Below are 25,002 nucleotides of genomic sequence, written 5' to 3'. Positions count from 1 at the left end.
ATGTCAAAAGTATTCTGAGCGAATTAAAAGTATTCCATTTGTATGGCTGTGGTTACTTTGATCGATAACAGCCTCAATGTCAAGGTTTCAACAAAGAACATTATTCTAGACTAAATGGTGTATGTCTCCTTTTCCGATGGTATAGAATCTAAATGTCAAACAGTATTCGGAGCGAATTCAAAATTATTTCAATTTATGGCGTATGTCTCCTTTTTCCAATTGTTAACAGAATCCTCATATGTCAAAAGTATTCTGAGCGAGTTAAAAATTATTCCATTTTATGTCGTATGTCTTCTTTTTCCAATTTTTAACAGAATCCTCATATGTCAAAAGTATTCTGAGCAAATTAAAAATTATTCCATTTTATGGCGTATGTCTCCTTTTTCCAATTGTTAACAGAATCCTCATATGTCAAAAGTTTTCTGAGCGAATTAAAAATTATTCCATTTTATGGCGTATGTCTCCTTTTTCCAATTGTTAACAGAATCCTCATATGTCAAAAGTATTCTGAGCTAATTAAAAATTATTCTATTTTATGGCGTATGTCTCCTTTTTCCAATTGTTAACAGAATCCTCATATGTCAAAAGTATTCTGAGCGAATTAAAAATTATTCCATTTTATGGCGTATGTCTCCTTTTTCCAATTGTTAACAGAATCCTCATATGTCAATAGTATTCTGAGCGAATTAAAAATTATTCTATTTTATGGCGTATGTCTCCTTTTTCCAATTGTTAACAGAATCCTCATATGTCAAAAGTATTCTAAGCGAATTAAAAATTATTCCATTTTATGGCATATGTCTCCTTTTTCCAATTGTTAACAGAGTCCTCATATATCACAAGTATTCTGAGCGAATTAAAAATTATTCCATTTTATGGCGTATGTCTCCTTTTTCCAATTGTTAAAAGAATCCTCATATGTCAAAAGTATTCTGAGCGAATTAAAAATTATTCCATTTTATGGCGTATGTCTCCTTTTTCCAATTGTTAACAGAATCCTCATATGTCAAAAGTATTCTAAGCGAATTAAAAATTATTCCATTTTATGGCGTACGTCTCCTTTTTCGAATTGTTAACAGAATCCTCATATGTCTAAAGTATTCTAAGCGAATTAAAAATTATTCCATTTTATGGCATATGTCTCCTTTTTCCAATTGTTAACAGAGTCCTCATATATCAAAAGTATTCTGAGCGAATTAAAAATTATTCCATTTTATGGCGTATGTCTCCTTTTTCCAATTGTTAAAAGAATCCTCATATGTGAAAAGTATTCTGAGCGAATTAAAAATTATTCCATTTTATGTCGTATTTCTCCTTTTTACTTGGAAAAAAGGAGAAAAAATGCCAGGTCCCCATGTTATAGCTCCATAAGATAATCCTGTTCTGTCAAAACTGACGTATGTCTCTTTTTTATCTTTGTAGCGGTACAAGATAAGACAATTTTTACTGCACCATTCGATTCCTAGTTCAAAGGACACATATGCTGCATAACTCATAGTGACCAGAATAGCATATCTCGCCCTTATAATTATCACAGCCGAAATGCACCAAGGGAAAAAAAACCTTAAGAAAAGAACCTGCCAAATCATTTTTCAAATGCAAAGAACATCCAATGAAAATCATTTTTATTGAGTAGTCCTTTTCACTGTTGCCATGTTTAACGCGAAAATAATTAAGCAAAATTAATTAGTTATATTTGATAATGCTTTTCGTCCACAAAAATGTAAGCATTAACGATCTGTTGATTCCCGAAGATAACGACACCCTCAAAAGATACCTATACCTTCTTAAATTGTTTAGTGCCATATGTTTTTAGCTCATTTTTGCTGATTTATTACACATGTTTCTTTTTTAAATTTTAGCGCCTCTTACTATCAAAATCTGCATAGCTTCCTATGAAGCCCCTTCATTAAAATTTGAATTCTGGATTTGTCACAATTATTTAAGTTATGTATGGCTATCTAAGTTTCTACTTCAACGGTTATAAAATTAGATTTTATTTTCACTGTCTTTGTCAAACAATTCCTGGCTTTTTGGCAATGGCTTTTAGGCCAACAATTGGCTTTTTATGCTGATTTCTAATATACAATATTCATTAAGTTTAATGTCATCAAAAACTACGAGCCTGGGAAAATTTGTCTGATTTTTGAAAAAGGGGGAACATGCCCAAAATGTTAAGGAATCTTAGGGAAAATCGCAACCCCAGATTCAACGTATCAGAGAACCCTTCTGTAGAGGTTCCAAGCCCCTTTCTGCAAAATATTTTGCGTTTTTTTGTCAGAAGAAAGATCAGGGATGCGTATTTATTTGTTGTTGTTTTTTATCCCCAGGGGTTATCGTATCGAACCAATGGTTCTAGATGATCGGGAGGGGGCTCATTCATACGGAAATTAAAGTTCTAGTTACGTTTTTTTTGTCTTTTTGCTATTTTTAAGCGGCCAGAAGGATAGGAGGAAAATAGCCCTCCTCCAATGCCCTCTTTTGCCCACAGTTACCCAGTTAAAATTTTAAGATAGCCATTTTGTTCAACATAGTTGAAGGGTCCAATAACTATGCCTCTGGAGATGACATGAGCTCCCATAGCCCCTGGAGAAAAGGCTGAAAGTACTGAAATTTGCCGTTTGTGGGGGTGGAACTTTCTGGGAGATTTTTCCTTCGAGGAGTTTTCCGCGGAAGAAAATTTCCATTGGAGCGGGGGGAGGGAAGATTTCCAGCATGATTTGGAAAATGATCAGAAATTCCATAAAAAAACAGTCCACCCCGCCCCCCCCCCAACAATAACTCGCGCTTTACGCTGAAGTTTGACTTTTTGTCCCAATTTTTTAAGAACAACTCTCGAAACACAAGGCCGTTTAATTAGAATAACAAGCTTTTTTAAAGTACTAAAAAACTTTAGCATGAAGAGCGAAGGATTGAGGATAGGGGCAGGCCCCCTCATATACGGAATAATTTCTGTTCGTTTCAAGTTTTCATCTTATCCCTTACTTTCAGTAAAAAAAAACACATTTTTAATTTAATTATCATAAATAAAACGACATTTAGCCTATGCCTTTGACATAATAATATCTTATTTACATATTTAGAAGTTTTTGCTAAACCTACAGAACAGATAAATATTTGCACAATTGTTATCTAGAAAAGAAAAATCAGCTAAATGGAAGCTGAACTAAAAGGATCCACCAACTTCCAAAAACTTGAGCCAAATTTAGTATTGTTGCACCAAAGCCCCTACCCCCCCCCCCAAAAAAAAATCATCAAGAAAATTTTAGATAAGTATTATCACAGGAAAAACAGACATATAGTACCAATAATAATTACAAAATGCCTAGGTGATGCACATGGTTTACAAAGTAGTTGGGTATAGTGTGGTAGAAGAAGTAATTTACCATTGTCTAACAGCTGCCATATTTTGTTGAAGTATCTTATAATCAAGATGTAAGCTCGAATCAAGTTTTTTCATATTCACTGGCACAGTGGCTGTCATAATCCTGATTGTGGCTGAACCTGATGACACGTGAAACCCACGTTCATTGCTGGTAAAGGCAGCTCCTAGCTTTGGGTCTTGTTGCTCTAATTCCTGACACAATTTCATTCCCATGGCGTCGACAGCCTGTCTTGCCGGCATTGACTTGAGAATCACAACGAGATCAGCCATGTTGCTTCCACGCATCATTGTTCCTTTTTTGAAAGAGCCAACTGGACGCACTTCTTCAATTTGCTAAAAAAAAAAGAAAAAAAGAAATACTTGTCGTTGTCTAAAGGCGCAACATTGGACTAACACCAGCCATATAGTAACAAAAATGAATCAATATTGTCATGTAGAAAGGGTTCCAGAACTTAAATATCAGTAACAAACAAACTTTTGTACACTGATCAGTGGGATCCGCGTAACGCAGATGGCAATCTCACGTTACTCTGCCCTCGACCTCGGAGTCCTATGCTTCTTTGGGGGGCAAGTCACTCAACCCTTGCCTTGTTCTCCCATAAATTCTTCAAGGTACCCATTTAAAGCTGGGTGGACTTTTAGCTTGTCTTACAGGGATAAATAAAAAAAACGAAAAAAAAGTATAAAAAAAGCACACCTCAACATGCAGTATGTATTTTCTAAGACTGCATATTAGTTTTTTCTACTTCGACCATGGTTATTTTGTTTTTGTTGGTCTTGGTTTATTCTCATTTCGCGTCTCTTTTTTGTGTGGTTTGCTTCTCCCCCCCCCCCTTTTGTCACTGCAAAGTATTTTGCACTATTTTCTTTTTTGTGCTCCTTGTGGATTAGAAAGCAATAAACAAGAAAAAAAAAAAAAAAACAGTAAGTAGTGCGAAAATATTGTTCGATCCTACTTTCCAAGGTTATAGGTCGAGCGGTTGCGAAATTTTTATAATTAATTTTGAACAGTAGGCTGTACGAAAAGTGTGTTTTAATCCCACTTTCTAGGGCTATCATGAAAGAAAGGTTGAGATGGCTAAGGCACGTTCGGCGGATGAAAGATTGCCAACGATTGTCCTTTTCGGACAACCGTCTAGGACTAGGGTGGGAGGAAGTCGTAAGGAAAGATTTAAGGGAAATGGCTACTTCTTGGGAGGGTGTAACGAGGGAGGCTTTGAATAGATTGAGATGGAGTTGTTACGAGGGACGGTGAGTTGTTAGTAGTAGTAGTAATTTCTGCTTTGGAAAAAAAACGCACCATAGAGGCGGGGAAATTTATCACTGTGAATCCAGAATTCCTTTGTGATAAATTCCTATGTGATGAGTCTTATGTGACTGGGAATTCCTAATGTGATGATGTAAGCTAAGACTGTTAATTTTGATTTTTCCTTAATTTTAAATTTTTTAATTAACAGATTTAAATTAATTTAATTTTTAATTGATCCTAATTACTTTTAAATTAAATCTACGTTTAATACAGGTTGCGTTTTAGGGAAGAAGGATGATAGGTTGTCAAAATCGTGTTTTTGGCAATACAGCTGGGGCGACTAAGAACTTTAAGTAACTTCAAATGAGCACAAAAGCAAAGAAGTTGGAAGATAGAGATAAGGTGCCATGTCGAAAAACAGAAATAAAATGCAAAACAGGATAATTAATCTGAAAAAAAATACACCATTGAGACGGGGAAATTACTGGAAATCCAGAATTCCAAAAGCAAGCATTTCAATAAGGAATTTTCAAAACTTCGTATGAAACCACATAGCATAAATGTATGATATTATTTATCAAAATTAGCTGAACTTTTGTGAAGTGATGAGGCTAAGACTCTGTTAATTTAATTTTTTTGTTTTTCTTTGATTTATTTTAGTTAATTAATTAATTTACATTTCAACTGAATTAATTTTTAATTATTTTAATTAATGTTAATTAATTTTAGCTAAATTGTAATGAACCTGCATTTAATTTGTAATTAATTTTTGACAAATTTTAATTTTTAGTTCGTCTTTACTTTAATTCTGCTTTTTGATCCTGACTTAGATTTTTCAATGATTTCTTAGTTTCAGTTTCTTCTTTTATTTCGCCGAGGCCGGCTATTGGTAATTAAGTCGAAACATTTACTTAGGTTTTATTTCTTTCACTGTCTTCAGAAGGAAGTCCTCATTCTTTATAACGTCTTGTTTTTTCACATACGCTTTCTTATTACACAAAATCTGGCGCCACACGTCAATCAATTTATGGTACTTTTATGTTAAACGCACTCTTTTATATATGTCAAACTGGAGACGCGACATAAAACCCGTTTTGTATAGGTTAATTCAAGACACTGCTATACAGAAATGAATGCTTAGCCTGGTTTTCAATGCGTTGACGATATTTGAACTTTTGTTTTTTGGGGTTTAGGGAGAGAAAAAGGTACCTAGGTTAGATTAGGTTACGTATTTAATATATGCTATACTTTACCCCCACCCCCCTAATGTGCAAATATATAGCCCAAATTTGTTTATAAGCTATTATATATTCATCCTATTTTATTTTATTTCATTAACATTAACCAAACTAGCACTATATAAAAGAGTGCGTTTAACATGAAAGTACCTAATTTATTCAACCAATAAATTTACGACAAAAACACTTCAACATAGACCCCCAGTAAGGCTCTATGGCCAGAAAAAAAAAGGGGAGAATGGAAACGTGAATTTCGTATTTAGTATACGCATACCTTGTTTATAAAAAAAAACTAATTTTAGCCCTTTTTCTACTATTCATAGATATAAAAATCACGAATATATCTAAATAAAGATTTTTTTTTTCAGACATAGATACATATGTTCAAATGCAGAAGTAGATAATTCGGGAACAGTCCGGTTATATAACTGTCTAATGGATTTCGGCGGAAATACAAGAAATATCTTAAAACTGACATCTAGGCGAGTCATTTTAGGTGAAAATACCCCTCTACTTGGAAATAATTCCCTAAAAGGGCAAACTTTACAAATGCATAGTACAAGCACTTGGTAACAACATATTAAAGATTAACATTTGTGCATGCTGTGCTACGGCCGCAATCTAGGAATTTGGCGGCCGATTTTCAATTTTTGAGCATATTTCACTAACAGGTGTAAATACAAATAAACTTTTCAAACAAAAGGTAACGAATACAAAAAATAAACTTTTTTAGTTCTTACAACTTTTATCCGTTCTCTAACAGTTATTGAGAAAAATTCAAATTAGTAACAGCAAAGCCTGAATTTTGTTCGAATTTCAGCAGTTGAAGTGGGAAATTTGATTAAACTTAATTCAACAAGTGCATGAAATCTGCGATTTACTCTGTAACTAGACTCGTTCGAGGGACGTTCTTTCTGGAAAGCTTGGATCTAAGTTTCATATCTTATGCAGATGACTTTCTGCTCCTAAGCAGCACGCTAAGGGGACTACAAGAGAATCATCGTCTCCTAGTGACCGTATACAGAACAATCCGACTACGAATCAACATAGAGAACATGGAATTTATTGTTTTTAGTGGCACTATCTCGGTCAATTCCAATCTTTTCCTTGATGATATCAGAATCCACCAGTCCCAGTCTCTAAAATACCTTGATATCACGTGCGGTCAGACGCCAAGGTCAATTAAAGGCTTGTTGACCGAATCAGTCTGTAAATCTATCCGCTCAGTATATTGAAAAGCTGTCAAATGCAATTGGTCATTTAATCGATTCATTATGTCAAAACTATTCAATGCCGTCATCTATCCTGTCATCTGGTACATATCACACTTGTGGGAAATGTTGTCCCTCACCGAGCGTCGAAAAATACGAACCATGTACTACAGATTAGCAAAATTTTTACTGGGACTTCCGCTAAGATTTTCTAACTCGGAAATCTCATCCATTTATGGAATCCTTGATCCATCAACCAAGGTGATTGATATAGAACGGAGATCCTCAAGACGATCCCTCAGTAAACTCTACGAATCACCGCTGACTCAACTGTTTCTGTGAATGAAATGCTTGCATTTAATTTTAGTGCCAAATATGTTTTTCTTCTTTCTTTTGTTTCATTTTGTACTCCGCTTTTTTTTCATTTATCCATTGTAAGCCGGCTCAAATGACATATGAGGGTAGCCAAAATGTATTCAAAATGCCTGGATAAGAAAAAATTCAAATATATAATTTTGTTTATTAGGGTTGTTAATTCACAACTTCATTAACGTTTTGCCCAAACCGTTATATGAGTTACACGAGTAACGACCGTCATATATCTACTTCAGATGGTTTTAGAGGGAAAAGAAAACGAACAAGAGAAAAAAAGAAAAACTGAAAAAGCAGATTTAAACAGAAGAGAAAGGCAAAAAGAGAAAAGGAAAGAAAAAAACAAGAAAAACAAAAAAAGAAGAAAGAGGAATAGACAAAAACAAAAGGGGATATTCTTACACACGAACCATCTGCCACTTTCAGCGAACTTTCAGACAACAAACTTATATGAATTATGATCACGGCATATGTACTACAGATGGCTGCAATGAACAAAAGAAAAGGAAACAAACAGAAAAAAAGGAAAACAAAAGAGAAAAAGAAAATATATTTAACGAAAAGAGAAAACGAAAGCAAAAACAAGTAGAAAACAAAGTTAAAAGGAGAAAAAAGAGAAAGAGGATATGGCAAAAGCGACAAAATTGAAGGAAAGAGAGAAAGAGCAAAACTGAAGAAAGAAAAACAAAAGGGGAAATTCTTACACATGAACTTTCAGCCACGGGAGCTAATATGAACTTGTCCAATATACCTCGAACTTTAGTCATCAAATTATTGATAGCAGCTTCTTCTTCTTCTGTTGGACTCAGTTGCGTATTCAAATTCAGCAAATCCTGAAGCAGAACAGATAACTTGAAATAATTTCGAACGGAAATGCTTTCTGTTTTGAAAATGTTGGCTGAACTGCTGGAAATACTTCGTTTGAACATATACTTTTAAACTTGTTTATTAGTCCAATTTCCTCCATTGCAACATAGGTTTTAAATGTTGACCTTAAGGTCAAGTTGGAATATGGCTTGTAATTTCCCTTTTTAATTCCCATAATTAATACATTCTTTTTAAGGAAAGATTATCCCTGGACTGAATGATATTACTTTTAAGGAATGATATTGCTACAACTATACACTAATTAATCTATGCATAAATAAAATATAAAAGGTACCGTAAACGGCCTATCCCAATAGATTTTAGCAACAACTTAGTGAATATCTTTTGGACTATAAAAAAAAGCTAAAATACATTATATTATTAACTGAATTTAGAGTTCACTTCTTAAAATTGTTCTGTATGTTCATTGTTTTAAATGAATAAAACATAATTATGTTGGAGTGTTTTGAGCAAGAAACAACAAAAATCTTCAGAAAAAAGTTTAATTCATATTTCCTTTAATGCAAACTATCAGGGCGGAAAGCCTAAAAGCCAAATTCTAACCAAATATTGCAAAAACATCACCGATTGAAAAGATTTTGAATAGAACTGTCCCAAACACTAATTTAGACACTTTTAAGCTATCATGTATACGAGATTGTTTTAAAAGAATACACAGAAAAGTCAGATGGGGGTAAAAAAGGATTTTGACAAGGCCGGAGAGTGCTTAAAACAGCGAAAATACCTTTTTAGCGACCTGTACTTCCTTGGGCACTTAAATAACAGTATTGGCAGAGAACTCCAAATAGCCCTCAATATGAGCTAACTGTTAAGTTTGCGTGGAGCTTGGACTATTTTCTAATAAAAAACAAAACAAGTGATAATTACTGAAGATTTAATGCTGCTGAAAATGTTAATCTCTTGGCAGTTTTTTGGAGGGAGGGAGTCTGAAATGCCAAAAATGAATTCAAGGGCTATTATTTTTACATTTTCAAGGGGAGTTCTTCAAAACAATAGTTCTTACAGTAAATTTTCTCCTTCCCTCCTCCTTCCTCTATAGATAAGGATATTAATAATAAAATTATGTTAAACTTGAAATTTTTCCACAATAAGAGGGGAGGCTAAGGGGTGAATATGCCCTATTCTCAAATACAGAAATAATTGTAGTTTTGAACTTTATTTTGAAGGCCAGGCAGAAACCTTCCTTGTGCAGACAGCTGTTTGTTGATGAAAATCGAGATGTCCAACAATTGACAAAAAACAGAAAACCCAATCAGACGTATTTCCCAATTTTTTTACTCTCTTGTAAAGCTTACATTGTTACATTTACTTATTCACACAGATTTTACTGAGATAACAAAGGTCATGTTTTTTGTAAGTATACACATTATAACACTTACAAACAATCATGCTTATCATCTTCGAATATTTTATGTTTTTTTAATTTTAACTAAAACTGTAACCTAAAATTTGTTTATAATTCTAAAAATGCTTTTTCATTTGACAACAGATAAAACAAGTTTTCTATTTTAATTAAACTAACCTGATTAAATTCCGTTTCTTCAGGCAATGGTTTCACTCTTGGGAAAGCTGGCTCAGCAAGAACTGGATCAAAAGTAGGTCTACTAATGAATCTTGTAATTGGTCTTGCAGACCCTCCTCTTGGCCGATTTCCACCAAAGCCACGACCCCGACCTCCAAAACCTCGTGCCATCATGTATTCACTTGAGAATCAATAAAAGTCCTAAAATAAAGTTAAAGTTATAAAAGGAAGGTTGTTCTGTAAATAGAATGCTACCTTTTTTATTGTCATCTTATTTTAGTTATAAATGAAAAGGCAGCGTGTTCGAAGAAACCGTTTATGAATGAATAAATGAAACCAAATTAGCAGGAATTAAAATTTAAAAGAAATCTATTTGTTTTCCAATTAACTTCAAGCCTACATGACATGTGGACAGGAAAGAGGGGACCTCAATGAAAACAGCATATATTGAGAAAATAATTTCTGATGTATCATTTCATAGCCCCCCCCCCCACAATACAAAAAGTGCAATTTTATTTATATCTGATTATTTAGTATACAACTGTGCAAACAGACCTAAGATGCAAAAACAGCCACAGGTATGGAAAAAATTCCAAAGCTGCCAGTAGCAGAATTTGACAGAATTCCAAAAAATGCCAACACTTTACCAGCACAACTTGTGTTTCGCAGCTTTTCTTTGAGCAAAAAGTATTTTTATATGTAAAAATAGAATTTTCAGACAAGATCTGCCAACAGATTTCACTGGGCCATGAAAACTGCCAAGTGGGATTGCTACTACACTACCCCACTTTTTGCACAGAAGTCTGAGAATAACCAGATTTTTTCTTTCAAGGTACATAGGATATGTATACTGGACCATGTAGACCTAAGACAGAAAAACCCCGAATGATATTTGGTTGTATTGATTCTTGATGTAAAAACTATAAACACAATAATTATTTTAAAAATGACGTAGACATAAATTTATTTAAACATTAACAGTTACAACAAACCAGTACTAAACTGTGATAGTAGTTTCTTGGCTATATTTACCTTGAGGATCACAACTCTCTAAGCAGTTTGCCATGGACCAGTTTGAACAACAGCTCCCAGAGTTGTTAATAGCAGTCTAATAGTATTTTCCAATACTAACTCAATTACCAGAAAATCAGTCAATTTGACAATCAGCAAAAAGTCTATCAAGCAGCAAAAGCCATCAATACAATAGACTTATCCTGATTTTACATTTGTTAATTTTCATAGGATGTTGCTTCAGAAAATAGTGCGAATCTTGTAGAGAAAATCAAAATTAACTTGAAAATTCACCTATGTATTTTCAACAGTGTTTCTTCAATTTAAAATTTGTAGCTCAGTCCCAAGCATCATTCTCCTTGGGTAATCTTACAGTAGAATTTTCTAGCAAACTGAATAGAAAACCCACCACATTTAAACAGTTACAGTAGAACCTTGTAAATTGTCAAACAAAAGAAAAGTAGCTTTAGTTTAGGCCATGAATAACACATCTAGGTACTTGTATGATATCCTGACCATACTCAACAAGTGAAATCAGGTTAATCATAATGAAATATACTAAAACATGATGAAAATATGACACTTTAGAAACAAAATTAGGGAAACTACAACAGAGAATTATGGAAAGCAGACTGCCCAGAATGCATTATATTAGATACCTAACCAAAATACTGACTCTACATATCAAAAAATAAATTAAAATATACCTCTGTAGTAGTTTATCTCTCTCAGGCTAAGCTGATTACTTCCATGTGCATGCAAAAATACATCGGTTTTATTACCGGAGAAACCGGTTTTATTACAGAGAGAAAACAAAATGTGGTTAGGATATTATACAAGTACCCATATCTATTTGAGCTTAATAGCAAACCCCTCAAACGAGACACTTTCTTGAGGCATCTTGATCCAACCTAGCTATGACTGCAGCTTACCCTCCTCTATTCAAAGGTGCTTCTTACAGAAAAGTTACAATTGTCATACAAGTACCCATACCTATCTGACCTTAATTGCAAATCCCTCAAACGCGACATTTTCTTGAGGCATCTTGATCCAACCTAGCTATGACTGCAGCTTACCCTCCTCTATTCAAAGGTGCTTCTTACAGAAAAGTTACAACTGTAACTTTTTAAGCTACAAATATGAAGCTACACATTGCCACAATTGAAGTTACAAATTGAAATATTTGAAGACTACATGCAAGGTAGTGGTATTATCCATTATATTTCAAAATTATATCTGGTTTTCTCAAAAATTGCTCAAATTGTGGAGATCGGCTCCCAAATTTGAACAATTGAGAGTGGAAGCACTGATTAAGATCCATTGATATTGAAAGTTGTCTACAGGGTGGGGGAGGGGATATGGCTTCAGTCCTATTGAAGACCAAAAATTAAGCAGCTTCAAAGTTTGAACGAATGAAAAATTCCCTCACCATCCAAGAAAAATTTTAAAGCCAAACTCTATAAATTTTGTGTTCTTTCTAAGAAAATCATTGTAGTATCATTAATCTGATTTGCAACAAATTTTTATCACTACTTACTCCTTTTTGAATACATTCCTTTCAAGTTTAAAGGAAATCAAATGGTGAATCTGTTATTGATCAGCCAATTGTTAATTCTGCTTCAAAAAATTAAGTAGATTGTTTCACAAACTGCTTGTACATGTTGCGAAAATTTATTATTAGACATCAGCCCCCTATCTTTCTTAATTAAATAGAATCAAAAGAGAAGGTTTTGACAAAAAAAAATTAAGTCACAAATGAGTTTATCACAAGAAACAATTTCTTCTTTTTTTCCTGTAACCCTGATTATCAAAGAGAGTTCCTTCTTTTTTTTGTACTGATATATTGCCAAGTAAAGATGCAATTTGAAATGCAAATAGTTTTCAATGAAGAACAAATGACACTGGCCTTTTAAAAGGTTTTAGGAGGCAATAGCCCTATTCTTATTTGTGGTGGCTCTTAATACAAAGCCTTTACAACAATTGTTATTTTCTTTGTTTTTTATTGTTGATTCTATAACAAACAAAATACACAATTCAAAACAGAAATCTTTTAGGAGATGGGATATGGCACTCTGACCAATACACGTTTAAACGCCCTGTAGTTGGCTTTTATATGTAGTAATTTCTGTTTATTCACTTTTTTAACTTTAATAAGACCAAAATTATTAAGACTTGGAGGAATAATTATTAATAGACCCCGGCGCCGCGCCGATAAGGGATGACCGGCGGCGCGCCGCCGGTAAGACGTCGGCGGCGCAATCAATGTTGATCACAAACATTAATGTTTTCATCAGTCTTTCTCAAATCCCAGCTTGAATTTACAAAAGATTCGGGCCTATTCATGAGTTAAAAACTTCGCAAGTCACTGGCTGGACGCTGATCTTGTTCGTTATTCCTCAAGAGAAGTAGAAATCTGGAAGAAACGAAATGGCTGTGGTGTTTCAGAACCCTCGCATAATAAACGAAATAATAGATAATAGAATCGCCGTGGCATTCAATAAGATCCAAGGAATCTAATTAAAAGGGAGCACACACAAAAGCCAAACTAGGCCAGTAGCCTATAAGAAATCCAAAACTACCCAAAACAATGAAAAAGTCCGAATGGGGGGCTCTGGGTCTATACACATATTTCTATGGTTTCTCAGGGATTCTGACATCATTTTCTTCCGTCTCCGCTTTAAATAAAAAAAATAATTAGCTTTTTGGCATCCTTGCTTTGAATTTGAAAAAAAATTGAGGTACTATCATTTAAAAATGATAGCCCCATATCCTCTCCCCCTCACTATAGGCAATAACATACAATTTTTTTGTAAATCATATTTCAGGGGTCACTTCCGTTTTAATATTCAATTCTCCAACCTTGTACATAGTCTATAGCTAAATTTAGTCTCAATAGAAGGTTTTTTTTTTGGGGGGGGGAGGGGGTAAACATTTTTCAGAAAGAAGATTAAAACTTCTTTAACATATTAGGCATTCAATAATTATGTATTAAACATTAAGAAAATGTATCTAAAAATAGCAAATACAAATCAAAATTCTACAAACTTATGATTCAGTTGTTGCAATAATCTGTTGCCAATCAATTTCAAAATCCAACTGAACCTATATAGTGTATGCGTCCTGTTCAACTTAAAAAAAAATTCTTGACTACGAATGATGTAAGAATCTTATAGCCATTGGGAAACTGCATGCAAAATGGTTTAATCTCAATCAAACAGTTTGTGGTAATCAACTGTAAGTAAGGAGCGACCCAGCTCAATAGTAACCAAAACTCTAAAAAACGGATACCAATTTTGATACCAATCGACAACTCAAAAAAATCAGATTTTTATGCCGATTTCAAATATATAAGTGTCATCAAATTAGTGTCGCCCATCAAAAATTACAAGCCTGGGAACATTTGCCTTACTTTCGAAAAAGGGGGAAAACACCCCCTAAAGTCATAGAATCTTAATGAAAATCCCACCATCAGATCCAGCTCATCGGATAACCCAAATGTAGAGATTTAAAGATCCTGTATGCAAAATGTGGAATTTTATATTTTTTTTTCTTTTTTGCCCGACAAAAGATCACGGTTCTGTGCTTATTTGTTTGGTTTTTTTTTCTTCCCAGAGGTGATCGTACCTACCCAGTGGTCCTAAAATATCACAAGAGGGCTCATTCGAACGGAAATCAAAAGTTCTAGTGCCCTTTTTAAGTGACTGAAAAAATTGGAGGGCAACTAGGCCGCCTCCCATGGTCATGTTTTCCCCCATAGTCACCAGATTGAAATTTTGAGATAGCCATTTTGTTCAGTATAGTCGAAAAATCTAATAACTATGTTTTTAGATGTAAAATGACCCACCACAGTCCCCTGGGGAAGGGCTGCAAGTTGTGAACTTTGCCCATTGTTCATAATATTTGTTATTGGGAAGTATATAGCCATTTTTTTTTGGGGGGGGAGGGGGTCGTACTTGAGGTGGATTTTTAAGGGGAGAATCTTCCTTTGGGAGGTAAATTTCTGACGATTGAATATTCTAGGGGAAATGTTACACTGGGGAGTTTTGACAGAATTACTATACAAAAATCTTTTTAATTGTCTTACATTCTCTTTGCCAAATTTTTTATATGGAGATGTTCCAGGGGAATTGCCCGGGGGCTTTTATGCACGCATTTTGTTTTCTGGGAAATAATTTCCATAGAACAGGGTATTTATGGAGTGATAGAGAAATTGATTATAGATTACTCTTAACCCAATAAAAAAATGCTAAGGAGAATTTTTCAGGGTGAATCATCCACAAGCCATTTTACAGAGAGGGGGGGGATTCTCACCGAGGAAGGAACTGTCTGGAGGGAATTTGACAGGAGGGGGCCGTGAGGGAGAGGGGTATATTTCATAGAGGGTGAGCCAGATTTACCGGCATTATTTTAAAAACGAACAGAAATTATGCCATATATGAAAGGTTGCTCCCTCCTCAATACCTTATTCTTTACGCTAAAGTTTGACTGTTTACTAAAACTGAAACACAGGGGCTGTTTAATTAGAAAAGGAAGTTTTTTTTAAAACTGCTAACAGCTTTAGCGTAAAGAGCAAGGTATTGAGGAGGGGGGCGACCCTTCGTATCTGGAATAAATCTGCCAAAATTAATATGCAAATTGTGTTTTAATTTTTCATGCACGGTGAGCCAAAATCGAACCTGCATTAGTTGAAAAACGTTCAGAAATTAAATAAAAAACAAGTTTTTTTTTACTGAAAGTAAGGAGCGACATTAAAACTTAAAACGAACAGCAATTATTCCATATATGAAGGAGGCTATTCCCTCTTCAACGCCTCACTCTTTACACTAAAGTTTGACTCTTTTTCACCACTGTACTTTTTAAAACAATAAAAAACTTTAGCGTAAAGAGCGAGGCGTTGAGGAGGGGACAGTCCAATTCATATATGGAATAATTGTTGTTTGTTTTAAGTTTTAGTGTTGCTCCTTACTTTCAGTTAAAAAAAATTTTTTTCTTTATTCAGTTTCATAAAGACAATACTTTTGTCAACATATGAGAACCGTGTATATTGCAATTGTATCTGTCTGGTTTTGTGTAAAGTAACACAAGAGACAAAAATTAACAAACAAGAGAGTAGTGAAGAAGTATGGTATACAAAGTAATATTTGGCAGGGATAGTCACTAGTGATAAATCAATAGGGATAGCATCGTGATTGGGTGATTTTCAGGGATTTGGGGAACCAATTTGTTTTTGGAGTGACACATTGATTTTCGGGGAAATCCCCGCCGGCGGCGTTGCGGCACTTCGGCGGCGGTCAACCGGGCCTCCCATTGGCGGCGTTCGGTCGATGCGCCAGCATGGCGCCGGGGTCTAATTATTAATATATGTATATTAAACTATCAATCCATATTCATTTGTTGTTTTTTCAGTAATCTTAGTTGTGTTGATGATCTCTTTTTACTTTTTTATATACAATGAGAAATAGTAATATTCAGCTCAAAATAAGGATTGTTTTCATTGAAGTACAATTTATGATCTCATCTTCAGAAGGCATAAGGGTTCAGCCCTATTCATCTTAATTTCTGCTTGTTTTTAGGTTATTTGTTGTAGTTTCTCTTTGTTTTGAGTATCGTTTGCTTATTGATGGTGATTTTTTGGTAATTTTACAATTAGAGAGTTATTTGACTTTATTTCTGCTTATTTTTGGTTTAATGTAGCTCTGCTTTTCTTTGAAAAACTTATTTTGTTGAAAAACTTTTTAAAATTGATATCTATGTAAATAGAAATCATGCACCAATCTACATCCCTATATTCTGTGAACAAAGGAATGGATAAATGGGCTAGTACTTGAAGAGTTCTTTGTCAAAGATGAAGATTAAAGAGAGGGCTGGGTGCTAAGTCAAATAGGAGACCAGTGTTTACTACAGTTTGTCTATATGAAGGAATTATCAAACAGGCTTTCAATAAAGGAGTTTTATGTATTCATAATGAAAATCAAAAAAGGAAGGAACCTCCTTTAATGCTTTGCTGAAAAAATTACCAACTTTGTATTTCTTAAGGTAGACCACAATACCAAATCATCAGTAGCTTCTAAATTGGAGCTGTGATTCACTTTTGAGCTGGAACTTACTTATGATCAATATGACTAAAAAAATGCAATGATGTTCATCCCTAAATGAGCTAGTCCCTGAAGTTCTCTATTCAAAGAAGAAGAAGAGGATTGGCTGTTAAGCCAAGTTGAACCAACAGCAACCGCAACCTTATAAGAAAATCGAAACATATTTTCTTGTGAATATTATCGCTTCTAATCAGAAGTCGTACCAAGCCAATCCTGCTCAGCTCACCCTCAGGGCTATACTGTGGTGTTTATCCTCCCCATAATATAGTGCAGACGGTTTGATATCATTGTATTTTCCCTTCTTGTTTTAGTTTTATTTTTGTGTTTAAAGCTTTTTCCAATAGGCAATGATTAGAAGTCCTACAAAAAAAAAGTCCCCCCAGATCCCAAATCAAATTCCAGTGTAAGTGTCATAGTGAAAGATACCCATCCTGGCTGGTCAAGCACGCTATCTCAAAGTTCTAATGATAGCTCCAATTCTGAGAATAGGACAATGATAAGTGTAGGGGCTAATGTAACTATAAATGATGATAATGGGTTTCAAGAGGTCCTCTCTAGAAGTTCTAAAAAAAGGAAAAAAATCTCCCCAATTAAAAGCATTTCCCCTCTCCCTGCCCAAGATCCTCCCTCCAAAAACTTAGGAATTTACCTTAAAATTACTCCCACTACCCCCTTTGAAATAAAAATGATCACTGCACTAAGAGTTGCAATTTTTAAATTGCTAAAATCAATGTTCTCTCTTAACATTAACCGTGATGGATCTCTGCTAATAGCTGTAGAAGATCAGAAATCAGCAGATACAATAATTAACCTTAAATCCCTTCTGGATACCCCAATTATTGCATCTAATTGGATCCCAAAACAATCACCAACAAAAATAGTAGTTTATAATGATCCCCCGGAGATATCTACTCAGGAGTTAAAAGAAGGCCTATCAGATAGGGCTGGAAGCATAATCCCAGTTGAGGATGTTACCCAACATGAAAAACCTAACTCTAATGGTCGATGAACTAGTAGATCCTTCTTATTCACACTGAAGGATAAAATTGACATCCCAGAAAAATTATTCCTATTTGGGCACATCAAACCACACAAGGAATACAAACCTAAGCATATCCAGTGTCAGAAGTGTTTCAAACTGGGACACACGACAAACAAATGCAATGAAATTCTCCAAGAGTGTAGTAATTGTAAATCTTTCTATCCTAAAGAGCTGACAACTTGCAACAACACTCAGCCTACATGCATCAAATGCAAAGGCCCACATGAATCTACAAATAAATTATTATGCCCTGCATACAAGAAAAGAGCTCTAACACTCCAAATATCAACAGAGAAAGCCATCCCATACCCCTTTGCAGCAATGGAAGCAAATGCTGCAAACAATACCAAATAAAGCCTGTAATGAAACAAACCAAAACCCCCAAGTCAAATGCCCCCAATGCATCAAGCACCCCATATAAAACACCATCTTCTAAGCCCCCTAGCTCAAATCCCTATCAGACGGAATCACCAAGCCAACAAGCCTCTTTGTCCGGTGAGATGAGGTCAGCCTGGCCCCCCTCCCAAGAGGAAACAAACAAGTAACACTACCAGGAATCAATCCCTTAACCAACAAACAGGATGCACAACCAAAAATGCAATCCCCAAATATATGCTTATTCATTCTAAACTGTAATGCAGTTCAGGCCATGAACATACATCAAATACAGAAAACAAAAATTATTGCAGAATTGGCAAAAATCTACATCCCTGATGATATGCTAATTCAAGCAAAAAAAGATCTTGCTTTACTTTTAACAAAGCTGAACATTGATACACAGTCATATGAAGAATAAATCAACAACACAACGTATATCAATACTCCAATGGAATGTAAGATCACTCTTAGAAAATAAGCTAAATGAAATAATATCATTTATGAATAATAATTCCATTAATATTGCTTGCCTCCAGGAAACTCATTTAACCCAAAATCAACAAATTAAGTCTCCGGGATATACTATCCTGAGAAAGGATAGATCTTCAGAGAGAAAAGGAGGTGGGGTAGCTTTATTAGTTAATAATAATATAAAATTTTGTGGAATAAATTTTCCAGATTTTGCAAATGATGTTGATGTTATTGGTATCAGTGTTTGGCTGAATAATTTAAAAACCTACATAATAAGATTTTATAACCTTAATGGCCAAACTACAGATGCCAAGGATTTCTTTAATTATATAAATAATTCTAATGTGTTAAAAAATATCATGATTTGTGGTGATTTCAATGCCCACAGCCTTTTGTGGGGGAATAAACCAGCAAATAAAGCTGGTAAATTCATTGAGAATATGACTTCAAATAATAATGAATTAGCTGTTGCTACCCCTCCAAACCTGAAAACATATTTCAACCCCAAAAGTGGCAGATTCTCCACAATTGACCTACAAATTGTGTCATTAAATTTTTTGAACAAAATTTATATAAATAAAATTGATAGTCTATGTACTGACCACTTTGCTATAGTTTGCTCCCTAAATGAACCTGCGGAAACTTTATCTCATACCTCCAAATATATGAACACTAAAGCAAATTGGTCTATGTTAATAAATACAGCTAATCATGCTATCCCCAGGACAACACCTAAGAAAACATTCCCTAAACAAATTCCTAAAGCATGGTGGACAAATGAGTGCCTAAATAAATGGAGGATAAAAAAGGCAGCTAGGACAGATTTCATAAAAAAAAACCATCATCGACTACATATTTAAAAAAATTACAAGCAGAATCTAATCTAAAAAGGACTAAAATAGATGCTAAATATAAATACTGGAATAATTTTGCAAATAATCTCTCCAGAGAAACGCATGAGCAAATTATACATAAAGTCATAAGCCACATCTGTGCGAAAAAGACTTCCCCAAACCCACTCCTGTATGAACTTATACATAATAATACCCATTATGACAATGATAATGGAAAAGCTAACCTATTTGCAACTCTTTTTGTTAATAAGCTAACATCAAATAATCAAAGCAAACTGTCCACAATCTCAATGAACAAAAGTTACCACCCATTCCCAGGATCTAAGTACATAACTAATCCATTTTGAATCTTGGAATCGAATAATCGAATACATCACAGTAGAACCAAAACTAGCTACAGCTATTACAAAATACACCCTATATGGATAAAAAATCTCACAGCTTCATACAAACAAGAACTGCTAAATTGTTATAATCATGCTTGGGCATCTTCTAGGTTCCCCAATATATGGAATTGTTCTTCCCTCATACCAATCCTAAAGAAAAATAAACCAAAAGATAACCTTGAGTCTTATAGGCCCATAATGATTACACCTGTGATGGGGAAAATAATGGAGAAAATGATCTATCAAAGACTCCTCTGGTTTGTTGAAAAAAATAATATGATCCCACACACTCAAACTGGATTCAGGAAACACCACTCCTCAACAGATGCTTCCATTTTGCTAACAAATCAAATAAATATATCTTTATCAAAAATTAATGCCCTAGTGACAGCTTTCCTAGATTTTGAAAGGGCATAGGATAATGTGAACCCCCAATTCCTTTGAAATAAACTTGAGAATCTTGGTGTGCCCCCAAAGCTAGTCTTCTTTATTAAATTCTTTATAGAATTGTTAAGTTTCTTCGTTTGTGTTGGTTCAGCCTCTTCACCCCAAAAGACAATAACCCAAGGCCTACCTCAGGGAGCAGTCCTCAGTTGCCTCCTATTTGCCCTATATCTCTGGGACATGAACCTACCCCACACGAATCTACAATATGCTGATGATCTAGTGCTATGGTCATCTGGCAACACCTTTCAGATAGCACTGTCAAATCTGCAAAAGTCACTTTTCCAGTTCGAAAAATTCTCTCAACATTCAGATTTACCCATTGCACCCACCAAGTCAAAAATAATCCAATTTCACCAGAAGCGAAACCAAGTTAATGCAAAAACTAACTAAATAAAACATCTATTCCATAAGACAATTATATTAATTACCTAGGTCTTATACTGGACCAAAAATTTAATTTCTACCTCCACATTTCAAACAAAATAAAAAAATGCTATAGAAAAGCAAATATACTAAAAAGACTTCTTTCCACACCCTGGGATTGTAAGGAGAAAAACTTACTCCAGTTTTATAAATCACATATAAGACCCCATATTGACTATGGGCTCATCGTCTATGGTGCATGTGCAAAGACCCAGATGTAAAAAATTGAAACAATGCAAAATGATATAATACATCTGATATTTGGTCTTGGGAGACCCATCAACACAAAGTTTCTTCTTATGGAGAATGGTTTAACAACACTAAGGGAGAAACGTTGCCTTCTCTTGACAAAACATCTTACAAAAATTGAATCAAATAGCTCACACACATTATATAATTGGTTAAGAAATCCAGCCATGTATAGAGGTATTGCAGATGAGTACCAGGTATGCCAATATTCAAAAGAAGTTCCCTGTACCAGCAAATTCTATTGCACCTACTTTCCCCCAATCCCCTCCATGGAATTGGTCATCTCCCATAATAAATAATGAATTTTCAAAATGGAATAAAGATTTAACCCCCATTGCTTTTGTCCAGAAAAAATTTGCATAACTTAATACAATTACCTATAAAAATCACTTCCAGATATTTGTTGATGGGTCAAAAATGAATGAGAAGGTTGCAAGTGGTGTTTTCCTTCCTCATCTGAAAATTGCAATGGGTGAGAGATTATTTAATAATTTATCTATAATGTCTGCTGAGTTAAATGCCATAATCATGGCAGTAGAACACCTTAAGCAAAACCAACCTTTGATTGCAAATTCGAATAATATTATCATCTATTCCAACTCTTTATCAAGCCTTGAGTTGCTGGCCTCAGCTCCACAATATAAGTTGGACATCGACACTTAGCACTGTCTCAGTATTATTGATTATCTTGCTTCAAGTGGCATAAAAACTTATATTCTGAATATTCCTAGCCACTTGGCATAAGTGGTAATCATCAGGTTGGTGAAATAGCTAAAAATGCTATAAATATTGACCAGCCAAGTGGGAGACCAATCCCAATTAGAGATATTTTCCGATGTAGGCTATCAGATTTTAATTTTAATAAGATTAATCCTATCATTTCCCCCTTTCCCAATAAGTATCTTTCTAAAATCTATCATAGAATTCGTTCTGGAACAAATGGACTAAATTTCCTTGCATTCTCATATAAGCTTTCTAATTCAAGTGGTTCAATTCCCCTGTCCCCTCTTTGCAGGCATTGTAATATGAATAATGAAACAATTGACCATTGCCTATTTGAATGTAATATGCTGACGTCTGCACAACATACCTTGTTTTGTAAACTGTTAAAATGCTTCAAACACCACAAAATCTCACTCTCAGCCAAGAGCTTAGCCAACTATACCTGCACACAGAGCACAGAAATTGATATCTATCATCTTATATTTGAACTCCTTGAGTCAAAAGATCTACTGAAATATATCTGAGAATATCTAATAAACAAGAGACAACCAAGATAGTTGCTCTGTAACACCACAGAGTGAAGCAAAAAGAAGAGGGCTAAATAGTACTAACTGAATAGCCCACCTGCTTTGAATTAGAAGAAGAAGAAGAGGCCGACAGCAACATTTTAAGAAATTTACAAATAAATTTCTTGTGAATTATTGTCTTGATTTATCAGTAGTTGTACTGAACCAATCGTGCTCAAAATCCTCCTCAGGGCCATACTGTGGTGTTTCTTTTGTGGATGGTGAAGTTTTCCCCACAGTAGAGTGCATACGGTCTGGTATCATAGTATTATCCTTTCCTGTTTAGCTTAAAGCATATTCCAATAGGCAATGCAAAGAACTCCCCCTAAAAAAGTCCCTCCGGATCCCACCCCAAATACTAATGAAATTGATCCATTTTTGCCCCATCTTGGCTGGTCAAGCTCTTTATCACCAAGCTCACATGAAAGCTCAAACTCTGAGAATAGGACAATGATCAGTGTTGGAGCTAATGTTACAATTGATGATAATGGGTTTCAAGAGGTCCTTTCTAGGAGCTCTAAAAAAAGGAAAAAACGTCCCCAATCAAAAGTATTTCCCCTCCCCCAGTCCGAGATTCCCCTTCCCAAAACTTGGGAATTTACCTCAAAATTTCTCCTAATACCCCCTTTGAAATAACAAAGATTACTACAATAAGGGTTGCAATTTTCAAAATGTTAAAATCAATGTTTTCTCTTAACATTCACCGTGATGGATCATTGCTAATAACTGTCCAAGATCAGAAATCAGCAGATATAATATTAAATCCAAAATCTCTTCTGAACACCCCAATTAATTCATCTAAATGGAACCCAAAACAATCCCCAACAAAAATAGTAGTATATTATGTTCCCCTAGAAATACCAATTCAGGAGTTAAAAGAAGGGTTCTCAGATAGGGCTGGTAACACAATCACTGTAGAAGATGTCACTCAACTGGGTAAATCCAGCTCTAATGGATTCAAAAAAAATAGATCTTTCCTATTTAAACTGAAGGAAAAAATTAATATCCCAGAAAAGTTATTCCTAATTGGGCAAATCAAACTGCACAAGGAAAACAAGCCAAATCTTGTCCAGTGTGAGAAGTGTCTCAAACTGGGACACACAACAAACAAATGATGCCATGAAATTCTCCTAGCCAGTAGTAATTGTAAAGGATCCCATCCTAAAGAGTTGACAACTTCAACAACACTCAGCCTACATATATCAATTGTAAAGGCCCACATGAATCTACCAATAAATCACAATGCCCTGCATATAAGAAAAGAGCTCTAACACTCCAAATAGCAACAGAGAAGGCCATTCCATACCCTTTGGCAGCTATGGAAGCAAGTGCTGTCCAACCACACCAAATAAAACCAATAAGGAAATCAAATAAAACTCCCAAGTCAAACACTCCTAATGCATCAAGTACCCCTTACAAAACACCATCCTTTAAGCCCCCTAGCTCACATCTCTAACAGAATGAATCACCAAGCCAACAAGTCTCCTTGTCTAGTGAGATGAGGTTGGCCTGGCACCCCCTCCCAAGAAGAAACAAACCAGAAACACTACCAGGAATTAATCCCTTAACTGACAAACAGGATGCACAACTAAACATGCAATCCCCAAATATATGCTTATTCATTCTAAACCGTAATGCAGTTCAAGCCATGAATATACATTAACTACAAAAAACAAAAATAATTGCAGAATTGGCAAAAATCTACATCCCTGATCATATGATCATCCAAGCAAAAAAAGATCTTGCTTTACTATTAACAAAGCTGAACATTGATACACAGTCATATGAAAAATAAATCAACAACACAACACATATCAATACTCCAGTGGAACGTAAGATCACTCACAGAAAATAAGTTAAATGAACTAATATCTTTTATGAATAATAATTCCATCAATATTGCTTGCCTCCAGGAAACTCATGTAAACCAAAATCAACAAATTAAGTCTCTGGGATATACTATCCTGAGAAAGGATAGATCATAAGAGAGAAAAGGAGGTGGAGTAGCTTTAATAGTCAAAAATAATATAAAATTCTGTGGCATCAACTTTCCAGATTTTGTAAATGATGTTGACGCAATTCGTATCAGTGTTTGACTGAATATAGAAAAACTTACATAATAAGCTTTTATAACCCTAATGGCCAAACTACAGATGCCATGGATTTATTCAGCTATATAAATAATTCTAATATATTGAAAAAATATCATTACTTGTGGAGACTTTAATGCCCACAGCCTTTTGTGGGGGAATAAACCAGCAAACAAAGCTGGTAAATTCATTGAGCATATGACTTCAAATAATACTGAATTAGGTGTTGCTACCCCTCCAAACCAGAATACATATTTCAACCCCAAAAGTGGCAGTTTCTCCACAATTGACCTACAAATTGTGTCTTTAAATATTTTGAATAAAATTTATATAAATAAAATTGATAGTCTATGTACTGACCACTTTGCCATAGTTTGTTCCCTAAACGAGCCTGCTGAAACC

General features: G+C 34.7%; 1 protein-coding gene across 1 annotated transcript in view; it reads right to left on the bottom strand.

Moving 5' to 3' along the window:
* The window catches only part of LOC148948342 (interleukin enhancer-binding factor 2 homolog), a 67,743-nt gene that overhangs the window by 34,967 nt on the left and 7,774 nt on the right, over positions 1-25,002 (bottom strand). Inside the window, exons 2-4 of the mRNA XM_089094299.1 lie at positions 9,866-10,066; positions 8,160-8,288; positions 3,387-3,718 (exon numbers count right to left, since the gene is read on the bottom strand). Of these exons, the coding sequence (XP_088950425.1) occupies positions 3,387-3,718; positions 8,160-8,288; positions 9,866-10,039 (635 nt within the window). The 5' untranslated portion in view covers positions 10,040-10,066. The remainder of the gene's footprint in view (positions 1-3,386; positions 3,719-8,159; positions 8,289-9,865; positions 10,067-25,002) is intronic.

Source organism: Artemia sp. Qi Xiang Cuo, chromosome 9, assembly GCF_049724085.1.
Source record: "Artemia sp. Qi Xiang Cuo chromosome 9, ASM4972408v1, whole genome shotgun sequence".
In the NCBI taxonomy this organism is placed as follows: Eukaryota; Metazoa; Arthropoda; class Branchiopoda; order Anostraca; family Artemiidae; genus Artemia; species Artemia sp. Qi Xiang Cuo.
This window is presented reverse-complemented; position numbering and strand designations above follow the sequence as displayed.